At 43.5% G+C, this 12424-nt stretch overlaps 1 protein-coding gene across 1 annotated transcript in view; it reads left to right on the forward strand.

Moving 5' to 3' along the window:
* The first annotated feature begins 4277 nt into the window (after nucleotides 1-4277).
* Nucleotides 4278-12424, forward strand: part of LOC113992380 (neural-cadherin-like) — a 62063-nt gene continuing 53916 nt past the window's right edge. Inside the window, exon 1 of the mRNA XM_027729596.2 lies at nucleotides 4278-5295. Within this exon, the coding sequence (XP_027585397.2) occupies nucleotides 4278-5295 (1018 nt within the window). The remainder of the gene's footprint in view (nucleotides 5296-12424) is intronic.

The raw sequence follows: 12424 nt of genomic DNA on the forward strand, positions 1-12424 counted from the left end.
CAATGTAAATTCTTCTGATTAGTTCTGGTGAGGTAAAAATAGTTTGGGATTCTGAAACACAGGGAAATGTGATGACCAAAGCAAAAGATATTGAAGTTTTGGAGAATTATGCTTATAAATAGGAAAGACAAGCAAGAATGAATGGATTCTTTATGTTTCCTTCATGTAAACAAATAACTGAAAAATACTCTCAGGAAGGTTCTCTAAGATTTAGTGTTGAGCACATACATTTGTTGTGGTTTAGGTATTGAACGTGAAAACAACAATCTGCTTCTCACACAGACATTTTATTAAGGCAGTTATAGGGAAGTAGCATAGTTTTGAGAAAAACGAATGCTTACAGAGTCGGATAAAGTCATATGCAAAGGTCATTTTTTAAAAAAAGGGAAATTACTCTTTCTGTGTCATCACATATATCAAAATTCTGGGAAATAGAAAAACTTTATCATGTGAAACTTAGGATGTTTATGAAAAGCTTTTCTGGAAACATTTTTCTAACTGTTTATTGACATCATTAATAATGTATTTAAATTGGGAAGCAGGAAAGCATCAACCAGGGAAAACAGAGCATACCATTAGAATGTTATTGAGTGACAATTTATCATGACAGTGTTGCCTGATTTCAACACACCTCCAGTTTCACTTTTTGATATGCACGTATAGCTCATTTAATTTGATTGTAAGTCTCGTAGGAGGTGTTTCTGGCTGCCTAAGTATGTCTTTTTAGGAACATTATTGTATTTAAATAATTTGTTCTACATCTCCTTGGACTTGTATAGAGCACACTGTGCTTAACAGCAGAAAGGGTCTTCCAGCTGCCTGAAATAAACTGGAAAGTAATTGTTATAAAATACTGAAAGATATCGAAAATGTCATTGGTTTTCCCCTTTTGGAGGAAGGTTTCTGCTTTTAGCATGACAGAAGGTATTTCTTGCACTCATTCAAGTGCTGGATTCCAAGAAAAAATTGTGACTTATATAGAGAAAGCTGCATAAAGAACTAGCAAGGATCAGACAACAGCAGCTGTACTTTTGAATAATTTAGGTTTAATTTGCAAAATTATACAGGAAAGGATTATCACTTGTACTCGCATTTGAGGAAGTGGAGCTACAAGTGTTGTTATAAAAAGTGACAATGTACAAACCATCTAAAATCACACGGGGGCTGTTGTGTCGCTTTGGGCTGGATCCTGCAGAGCTGTGAGCCAAGACACTTGTGGAATCATGAGTGGGGAGTAAATAGTGTGGGAAGAGCTTCCTTTGTCTAGATATGCAGCAGAGTAGAGCCCTTCCTGAGAGTTTAAACTAGTGCTTGAGAGTAATGTCTGTCAGGTGCACCAGATGACATACACAGCAGCTTGCTCCAGAGGGGTTGATTAATTCCGTTATTGTTATATATTTATAGTTATTTATAGTAAAAGATCCTAGGGGACTTCCAGCCCCATTCTTCTCCTGGAAAGCATGTGGCAGTCAAGAGCACTCACTGCTTCAGGCATATCTGCCTTTTGATCAAAAGCAAAGTTGATTGTCCCACTTTTCCCTAAGCCATCCTGCCCTTCAGCTACAAGGTATATGTAAACCAGGAAAAATGCCTTGCACTGTTCTCTCCTGCCTCAATATTGACAGTGCAGTTCCATATGGTTAAGGCAAGATTTTCCTCAGAATGTTTCCTGTTCATACTTTAAAAGCATTCTAATTTGTAAGCTGCAAATTCTGCATCAAATACTTATCATTTACATTTACATATAAATTTAAATTAATGTATAAATCAGTGAGTTACAAAGACTGTAATTCTGTAGTTTCCAAATACGAATTCATCAGTATTGGCAGAGATAATGATTTTGTCTTGGCCTTGCCATCATCAGATCCCACAGGTGAACCTCAGTAACCAGCAGGTTGCTTGTACTTGGTGCTGTGTGTGGCCAGGAGATATCTGTGCTTGTGTGAGATCTCTGGAATTGATGCTCACCTGCACTCCAGCCTTGAAGGGATCTGTGCAGCCTGGGCACGAAACCCTGAGGGTCCTGGCTTTTACAGAACAAAAAGAGGGAAACTTCAAGTTACTGTAGTAAGAGATGCACACAGGTAATTCAAGTCAGGAGCAAGAAAAGAATTCTTGGATTAGTACAAGAATTTGCACATTAGTACAAGAACTGGTGCATCTTGTCAAATCCAAAGTTAGAGCACAGAAATTGAGGAAGTTGCTGTAAGTGGGAGAATGGTCTGGGACATTCAGAGAACCCTGGTGGAATCTCAGAGAGTGTTGTTCCAGTCAGGAAAAAGAAGTAAATGATGTGTAAAGTTTATTATACTCTCTAGATCTCCATAAACTCGTGAAGTGAAAAACCTGAAGCCATGTGGTCAGGATTTCTGGAGATGGGCTAAAGTCAGAAGGAGTCTGACTATACAATATCCAGGGCACCAATTTAGATTCCCACTAAGTTGCAGAGTTGGTAATAGGATTACAGAGCCTCAAGTATTTGTCTACGATTACCATAGGGCAGTGAACTATAAAAATCACCATCCTTTTATTTTTTTAACAAACAATGGTATAAAGTCTCTATTTTTTTTCCTAAAAAATCTTTATGAAATCTCCCAGTTTCCTGTCTATATGTTAATTTAAATCATCATTTTTTTTAATGTAGGTTGAATTCTGCATTTGAAATTATGAATGAGGTTCATCTTTGAAATCTGTTAGAACCACATTGGTTTCTAAATTAATTATCTGTTGAATTTTTGATGCAGAAGTGAAAGACCATTCACAATGTAGTTCCTTTCCTGGTATATTTTCACAGTTTTTTACAGAGAGAAATCCTAATGGATGTAGAAAACAGAACTCATTAAAATGATCTCACAAAATAGTTTGATCAAATTTTGATCAAATACTAGTTGTAGGTTCTTCGTAGTATCCTACTAGTTAGGAAACTCTTGGGAAAGTTCTTGGAGCCATGTAAATCTTTGTGACCAAGTTATGAGTTCTTCCCATCCCGTTCCAATCTTTGTTGCCCTTTGTTCTGTACACAATCCACAGACGTCACAAATTTTCTGTTTTAAGACCAAAAAAAGCCTCCACAAAAGCCCTGAAGATGATATCCCTTATTGGAGGCTGCTTTTATACACAGATTTCGATATGAGGCATAAATGGAGAGAATATATTAATGTGTGAGGCTGATGATTGGTATCTCCTTAATTACTTGCGGGATGAAACAGAGAAGGTCACTCCCCATTGGTAATAGTGGAGCACTTGGACTTTTAATTCTGAGTCTCCCATAGTCTTCCTACTTGATACTGGACTGTCACATCCCCGAAAAGGCAAACAGATTCTCTAAAAGACTTACAGAAAGGTACAATACTGTGTTTATGAACTTTTTCACAGTCTTGGGTGGGACTGTGAATAAGGAAGATGCACTGTTTGGTTCATAAGAAAACTAAACATTATTCAGTCTCATGAAATTTGAGTAATGTGATGAATATGGAGTATTTTTAATTTTTTTTGCTGTTCTTTTATCTCAGAATTATTCTTAATCTTAAATTATTCGTGTACTACATAAAAATAACTAATTCCATTTTATACTGTGTTTGACTTTATTTTTGAAAGCACAGTTTTGTTTTGAAGAGGAACTTCAAATCTAGTATCTAGTATCAAATCTAGAATCTAGTAACTTTTTCTGCAACATAGCTGATTTATGTAGCCAGTTAACTTTAATGGTGAAATTTAGCTTTATTTTTTTTTTTAGTTTTACTTATGTTGAAAATCCAACAGAGTTGAATAAATGTTGGGTTACGTTTCTTGCTATTTATATAACCAGAAACGTTCTCTAGCTAAGCTACATTTCACCTAGAATTTTTTTTTTCCTTCGTAAATCGGGAGGCATTAGAGAGCTGATTAATTGTGACCAAGGATGTGACTTTAGGCTCAGGTACAAGCTGAGAGCAAAACCGGCTCTCAGGTAGCTATCAAGAACAGGTAGCTATCAAGAAATCAACAATAAAATGTTTTCAGAGAGCTGGGGGAGCCTGTTTGACGCACGCGACAGACTGCAGGACATCACCCGGGGTGAGCGGACGCAGAACTTGGCTCCTGGGGAAGGTGGGGGGCCGGAGGAGATTATTCCATCAGCAGGGTAACTGGGACAGTTCAGCCGGCGGGGACACCCTAACCCGGCCGGGAGGAGTCAGGGCGGGGGCGGCCCCGGCTGCCCCCCGGGCGCGGCCCTGCCCCGCGGCCCCTCCCCGCCCGCCCACTCGCCGCGGGAGCGCCGCGCACTGCGAGCCGCGATGGGCGCGCTGGGCACCGCCGGCTGCTTCCTGCTGCTGTGCGGGGCTCTGCTGTGCGGGGCTCCGGCCGCCGCCCGCGCCGCCCCGCGCAGGACACCCGCCTTCGACGGGCAGGTGGCGGAGAACCGGCCGGCGGGCACGCGTGTGCGCGGGCTGAGCATCCCGCTGACGCGGCTGGGGCCCGAGCCCTGGTGCGCCAAGGTGCAGGGGCGCCGCTGGCACCTGCAGCTGCTGGGCGAGGGGCACTCGCACTTCCAGGCGGCGCTGGACGCGCGCACGGCCCGCGTGTGGCTGCGCACCCGGCGGCCGCTGGACCGCGAGGCGCGGGCGCTGTACTCGCTGCGCCTGGCGCTGTGCTGCAAGCGCTGCGCGCCCCGCGGCGCCGCGCCCGCCGAGCTGGCCGCGCTCACCGTGCGCGTCCTGGACGACAACGACAACGCGCCGCGCTTCGTGGGGCCGGGCCCCGCGCAGCTCCGCGTGGAGGAGACGCTGGCGCTCAAGTCGCAGGTGTGGCAGGCGCGGGCCGAGGACGCGGACGCGGGCGCCAACGCGGAGCTGCGCTACTTCGCCCTCCCGCGCAGCGCGCACTTCTTCGTGGTGCCGCGCAGCGGGCGCGTGGTGCTGGTGCGCTCCCTGCTCCACCTGCGGGCGCCCATCCCGCTGCGCCTCTACGCGCGGGACCGCGGGCGGCCCGCGCTGCTCAGCGAGCCCCTGGAGCTGGAGGTGCTGCCGCAGCCCAAGCGCCTCCCGCCGCCCCCGCCCCGCCGCCGCCGGGCCGCGCTGCCGCCCGCCGCGCCCCTGGCGCTCGCCCTGCCCGAGGACGCCCGCCCGGGCACCCGCCTGGCCGCGCTGGCCCCGGCGCGCTTCGCCGCCGCCTGGTTCGAGCTGCTGTCGCCGCCCGTCGAGGAGTCGCCGGTGCGCGTGGAGCGGGAGAGCGGCGAGGTGGTGCTGAGCGCGGCCCTGGACAGGGAGGCGGCGGCCGCCTGGGAGATCGTGGTGCGCGTCCAGGAGCGCAGAGGTGCGTGCGGGGCGGGCGGGGGGACGCGGGGCTGCCGCGGGCACGGGCGGCTGCGGCCGCGAGGGGAGTTGCGACTTACTCGGAGTAGTGGTCTTGTCCCATCAGCTTCTGTCCCCAGGTGACAAGCAGCACCTAACGCTGGTCTAGCGTCAGGTGTCACGTGCTGTTATGTTGTAGAACGTAGTTTTGGTCTTTTGAATCTGTGAATTGTTGATATCAAAGCACTGGAGGTGACAAGAAACGTTTCATGGCTTAAGGAGCGTGGACTGTAGAGCTCGGTGGCAATGCGTGGAGCACCAGGGTGTTTAGCAGAGTTTAAGTATTTCACCGGTTAAAATTCTCAGTCATTAATGAGTGGCATGGAAAATATGTAATATTTCACAGAGTATTCTGAGTTGGAAGGGACCCACATGCTGTGCCTTGACCTGTGTGTCAAGGCACAGCATGTTAGATATGCCGCACTTCTTCCATACAGGTGTTTCCTATTAAAATGTTCCCTATAGTTCTCGTCCTGTAAATGTCTCACTTGAAGCATGGAGCTGAAGCCACTCGCTTTTGAGTCACTGTTAAAGTTGTGTGTTTGACTCAAAAGTATAAGATGGGTTTGTACAAACATGGAGCATTTGCAGTTATGTGGCTGCTTTTTTAAAAAAAAAAAATCTGAGAAGTCCTGTGTGCACTATTAAAATGGCACGTTTGTGACTTAAATTGTCATCAATCGCAGGCTCTTACTCAAGCAGAGTAGTTAATTTCATTTACTGATCTCATCTTTTGCTTTCAAAAATCCATTTTGAGTTTTTAATTGCCACCTTGGCAAATATTTTCCACCTATGAAAATACAGCGTAATTTAAGCATATTTTTAATTTACTGGATGGTGGATGTCTGTGCATGTTCACCACGTGTCTTGTTATTTTCATGTTACTTGTGATTGTAGCAATGTTCTGAAGATTGCCCAGGATGAGTATTCTAGAGAAAATCGTATCAGCAGAAAATAAGTTGTTTGGCCTGATTTTATCTTGGAAAGGTTTAGGAAGGGTTTGGCATTATGTGACTTCTAGTGGTTGTGAAAACGATTAACTTCTCAGCACTGCAGCTGCTTGGAGTGATTTCCCTCAGCCACAGAGCAGCGCAGGCGGGAGAGATGAAAAGCTTCCCACGCGATCCTTTCCCTTATCTCGCCTGTTTTCTGACCGAGGGGCAGCCCACAGGAGTGAGAGGTAGTTTATTCCTTGGTGTCTGTTAAATCCCTGAGGATGCCTGCAGGGTTCTAATTAGTGCTGACAGTTTCAGTGACATGGATACTTCCCCCTCTGCAGGAGGCTCCAGCAGCAACTCCTTTCACTCAGGTCCTGAGGAGCAACTCTCAGATCCTCCTCTGTTTCTCCCTTGGGTTTTGTTGTGCCTGTCGCTGTGTTGATGTCAGTCACTCGCGCTGGCTTTGTGCTGTGTTCCAGCTTGAGCTTTGGCTGCAGACCAAGAGGTTGATAGACCAATTTCCAAAACACAAGTGCTTTCCCTGCTCTATGCTCGCTACTCAATCCTGAGCAAGGCTACCTGCCAAGGGGGATGTCATTACTCCGAGGCAGTGACAAAATCCATCGGGTCAATCTGAGTGTGCTGCTGGGATGTTCACCTATTCTGTCAGGTAGCTCAGGTGTCAGCCCTTTGTTGGTGTCGCAGCTCCCTCTGTCAGGATCAAGATGATGATGTTAGAAAAGTGGTAGCCCGCGGTTACTGCTACTCTCACCTTTGTGATTGTTTTGGCTCTTATCTAGTCTGAATATAGAAGTCTGAGATTGCCTGGAACAAAGCTTGTCACACCTGAGTTTCATTTCCAAAGCAATTCTGCAGTTAGAAATAATCCAAAACAACTTCTGACTTAAATTCAGGGGGATTTTTTTCACCTTTGGAGTATTTCCACTAGCCTGACACATTACTGTTAGTAGTATGTACTAGTAAGAGAATAAATCTCTAAGAAATATGTAGAACTAGGTTCTGACTCAGGTTAGGTAGAGAGCAATTAATTGTGGGCAGTACAAATGATATGCCTTAGATACTGGTGATTTTCAGTTTCTTGGTTTAAAGGAGAGTAAATTCAAAATACACCTTTATTAATACTATTGTTTTCATCAGTTAAAGGTTAATAATGAATTGAGAACTTTAAAACTTTGAAGTTGCAGAGTGCTTACATCCTCGTTTTGTAGGAGTTAAAATACATTTAACATAATACTTTCAAACAGATCTAGCAAGTTGTGTCTCTTTCCATTCTTGCTATTCAAACTACAGTAATTTGAGAAAAGATAACCAAAAGGATGGGATAGGAGAGAGAGAAAGATGACTAGCACAACTACATGTTTTAATAGTCTGAAATAAGAAAGATACAGTATATAGCAAAAGCTCCAAGAGAAAACACAGGAAGTATTTACAGAAGTGAGCTCTCAGGGTGAATTAAAATGCAGAGATGGTTACACTAAATTTTCTTGTGAGTAAACATTCAAGTTCAGATTTTTTTTCCAGTTGTTTTACTTTGCTTTTAACATTTGTGTTCACTTACTTTACATTGTACGTAACCATAAACATTCCAGCAGCTACAGTTCTCTAATATTAGACCTTATGGTGTCAGATGTCAATTTATGTTCAAGTGGTATAAAGTTGTATTAATTTCTTTAATTTTTTTTTCCACTTTCCCCTAATTCTTGCCACCTGGTAACTGAGAACTGAAAATTAACCAGTAATTAATTCTGTCATTAGTCTCTTCTTCAACCCAGGCAATGATATCAAGGATAAGACAAGATGTTTAAAAGCTTTAGCATATAAAGTCTACCCTCTTTCCCTTTATCTTTTCAATGTAGTTTATTGTGATTCATTTGTAATGTGCACTTCATTACCTAAAGTAGTAAAGAATGCTTAAAAGCATTGTGCCACAAGTGGTCCTAATGCATTGCTAGGAAGAATAAATGATTTCTGCCCCCCTCCCATGGAGCATTCCCAAAATAGTAACAAGAAGATTGGTATATGGCAACAAGGCAACATTCAGTAGTATTTTTTCCTCATTTATGTGACAGCCCCCACTCTTCAGTTCATAAAGGGGACTGTGTAGGAGATGTCCTGTTCCTGAATTTTTCTTCAGAGGAGTACAAAGGGTATGTAACAGGCTGTATGTTTGTTTCTTTTTTCTGCTTCAGCTAAAATAGAATTTGAAATCCTTTTCTGTTTACTTCCTCTGAATTCTGTGTGGGATAATCAACACAGCAGCATGTCCAAGGCTGGTGTTCCATAGAAGCAAATACTGTTCCAGATGCAGCCAGACCTTCAGCGTCTCCATATCCAGATGATCTTCCACATGTTCATGAAAAAGGGTTTTCTCACTGAGTTGGACCTTGTGGAAGGTGTGAGCTTATCTGAGCTCACTGCACTTGGCTTGGCAAGTGACCACCAAAGGAACAGACTCACTCCTCAGTATCTGGAGAATTTCTTAGTAGAAGACCATAGGTTTGGTGCTGATACACATTTTCCTGTGTCAGAGATAGCTTTGATGGGCATTTGCAGTATGAACAACTCTTCAGCATGCAGAGTTGGGTTTCTGGCAAAGCTGCAGTTGAGCTCTAAAATTAATGGTAGTGATGTGGACAGATTACTATTATTATTGTCATCACCACTGCAGCTACATGCTGTAGTTACTTTGTGATGGGACATAATTTAGTTATAAATGTTGTGATTTTGTTTTTTAATGTAGATGCCAAAAACAATTGTTTTTTTAAATTTATTTTTTCTTTGAAATAACAAATAATTGTGTGTATTTTACTGCTACAGTAAAATTAACTGCACTCTGTAGAGGAAATCGTATGTTACTAACTCTATTCACTTTGTGGTTATTTGATACTGTGTAGACTTAGTTTTACTATAGTTTTTATGCTTTCTGGAGGCAGTAAGTAGTTACTAGCAAGTGTCAAGAAGATAATCTGGACCTCTAGTGCTAATGCCTTTTTAATGATGTGGATTGGAGGAGTAACAATTTTGGGGCCTGGTTAAGAGAGAGGAGATAGTGCCTTTGCTGGAGTTTCAAATTAAGGTGAGTTCCTTGCATGAATTCTTAGCAGAAAGCTTTAAAACTAGGCAGAAATCAGTTTAAAGAAATAGAGATCACAAATCAGTCAAGCCTGATAGTTTTCACAGACTTGGTAGGATGTTCCCTGTCAGATTAGGGCTGTTCCAGCAGGATTGTCAGGTCCTGGAGTGCAGTGACACGTTCTGGAGCTCCCTGGGTTTGGCTGCCTGGGTTCAAAGCCAGCTCTGACACTGTGCTGGGATCAGACAGGTGGGTGTCACCAGCAGTGTCTGTGGCCTCTGCCCCACGTCCCAGGAGCTCGAGCTACTGTCCTTCCCTGGGCTGCCCAGGGCTGTGCTCTGTGCCTGACTGTGCCTCCCCTGCTCCAACACTGCCTTGCTCACTTGGCTCCCTGCTCCACTGATCCCTCTGGATTTGTCTGGTGACCAGTCTCAGGACGTGCTCAGTGACAGTGAGGTCCCTTGACTCTTCTTTCACCATACCCTGCAGAGCAGCCCAGCCTGTCCTTGCTGCCCCTTGGCAGTTAGATTTTGCAGTTTCAGCAGCGATGTGTGTGTGCCTTTGTGCTAAACATTCTCTGTATGTTGACAGCTGTGAGAGCTTCAACCACAGAATGTTAAGGGTTTGGAATGGCCCATAAAGATCATCTAGTACCAATCCCCTCTGCCATGGGCAGGGACACCTTCCACTAGAACAGGTTGCTCAAGGTCTTGTCCAGCCTGGCTTTGAACACTGCCGGGGTTGGAGCATCCACAGCCTCCCTGGGCAACCCGTGCCAGTGTCTCACCACCCTCACAGTAAAGAATTTCTTCCTAATATCCAACCTAAATTTCCCCTCCTTCAATTTGTACACATTACCCATAACTGTCATTACAGTTCCTGATCAAGAGTCCCTGTCCAGATTCCCTGTAGCCCCTTCAGACACTGGAAGTTTCTGAGGTTCTACCTTGCCATTGGACAGAAAAAAATCAATCCTGAGAGATGAAAACACTCCTTTGAAATTGAAATATGGCCTGACAATATTTACATTTTTCATAACTAACAAACTTTTTAACTAAAAGAAACTGAAACACAAACTTCACAACCCCAAACGAAAGAGAAACACCGAGAAAACCTCATACGTGAGTTTGAGCCACAAGATGTTAAGCAGAATTCCAAAATTTCAGGGCTTAACTTCATGAATGTGTTTTTTGGCACATGGTCCTTGAGGGGGAGATTCCTTGAGTGACCCCAGTGATCACTCAGCCCTGGTTTATATTCTTCAGCCTCCAAGGACCAATGGTTGTGCTCACGTTTTTTGTGGCATTTCAGATTTCATCCCATTTAATTTATGGGAACACAGTTCATTCTTAGCAAAAGCATAATGCTGTTTTAAGTTTGTACCCAGTGAACAGAAGGTAAAATTTCTTAGACTGTCATACACATTAATATTTTAACGTAGAGGTAGCTTTTAATTTGAGAAGGAGCCATTATTATTCCATTAGTGCTTGGGGGCAGTGCATGAAAGATCCCGTCTCTCTAATCCTCTGTCGTCTCAAGCTCCCTTGACCTTACTTGATCCATGGGCATTAGCTTTGTAATCTCCTGTCACTCATTTTTTCTTATCAGAGGATTCACCAAGGGCCTTCCAACGGTTAACAGCACTTAGTTATATTTTAAGTATATTTTTCCCGTTTAAATTGACATAGAGGGTGGAGATACCAAGTTTAGTAATATATTCAACCTTGAAGGATTTCATGCTTGGAAGTCAAGGATCATCTGTTTTAATTTTATCTGAGGCCTTAGTCCCTTACTAGCTCTATTGATTCTGGGGGGATCATCCCTAAGAATTAGGTAGCTTCTGGATGATGTTTTGCCTTTTACAATTCTTATTACCTCTTCTGTAAATTACAGCCATATTAACAGTTACACATCAAGCTGAGCTCAAGTTGAAATCATCATCTATTATCCAGCAGATGGGTTTCGTGCTATTAAGTCAAAAGAGAATGTACATTGTAGGTGCATTTGGGACAGCTATGGGTGTTTACAGGCTTGGAATGTTACTGATTTGTGGTAAAAAGGAATGTCTGGGGAAGCTCTAGAGCACTGCGTTGTTGTTTGATCAGTCTGAATGTTTTGAAATGATCTGCTTTCTACTGCAGGCAGTCAGATTAAAAATACCTTTGTGAGACTGCTCGAACACCAAAGCTGGTTAGATCTTCTGGCTGTTTATCATCTCAAGCGTTCAGTTTCTGCAAAAGAAATGAACAAGATCTAACTAAACTTCAGCACAAATTTGATAATCTGACAGAACTAATAAATTATAGAACATACAGGCCAGCTTGGAAGGGGTTTGGAACAACCTGGTGTAGTGGAAGGTGTCCCTTCCCATGGCAAGGGGGGTTGGAATGAGATGACCTTCAAGGTCCCTTCCAACCCAAACCATTCTGTGATTCCATAATGATCCAAGAAATTACAGCAGGCTCTGTTGGTGAGGCTACTGATTGTAGTGGCATTTTTATCCTTTTTTTTTTCTCTCTTTAGATTTTCCCCAAGAAATTCTAAGGAAAAATTTCAAGAGAATTTCCCATTTTACAGTGACCCAGTAGCTGCTACTGCTTTAGCCAGGATCTCTTCTTATGATAATGCTTTTTGGCAATCAACAATCATTTATTAAGACACATGCTTTGTTATTTAAGGATGTCTGTTGTGATTATTATTTCATTACCTGGGCATGCTTGGTTTTTCTGTCTGCCACTCCCAGCAGATGGATGCCACACTGGGAAATCTCTGATAACATAAATTACCAATTAAAATACATTAAGGTGATAACCATGTTAAGAACCACTCTGCCATGATCATTGAGCTCTTCTGATGTTTTGTTTATTTTTGTTTTCTGGTTTGCTTTAACTTCTATTTTAAAGCCATATGATGGTAAGGAGCAGAGACATGCCAGACTGTCATTATTCTATCTGCAGAAAAGATGAGGCATATTAGGAGGGAATGTGGGCTGTCCCCAGCTTGAGCCCATCAAAGTTATATCTTTAGAAGGTTTATGTTTTATGAATGAGCAAACTACT

This window comes from Pipra filicauda, unplaced genomic scaffold (assembly GCF_003945595.2).
Source record: "Pipra filicauda isolate LSUMZ 115617 unplaced genomic scaffold, ASM394559v2 scaffold501_size416358_pilon, whole genome shotgun sequence".
NCBI lineage: Eukaryota > Metazoa > Chordata > Aves > Passeriformes > Pipridae > Pipra > Pipra filicauda.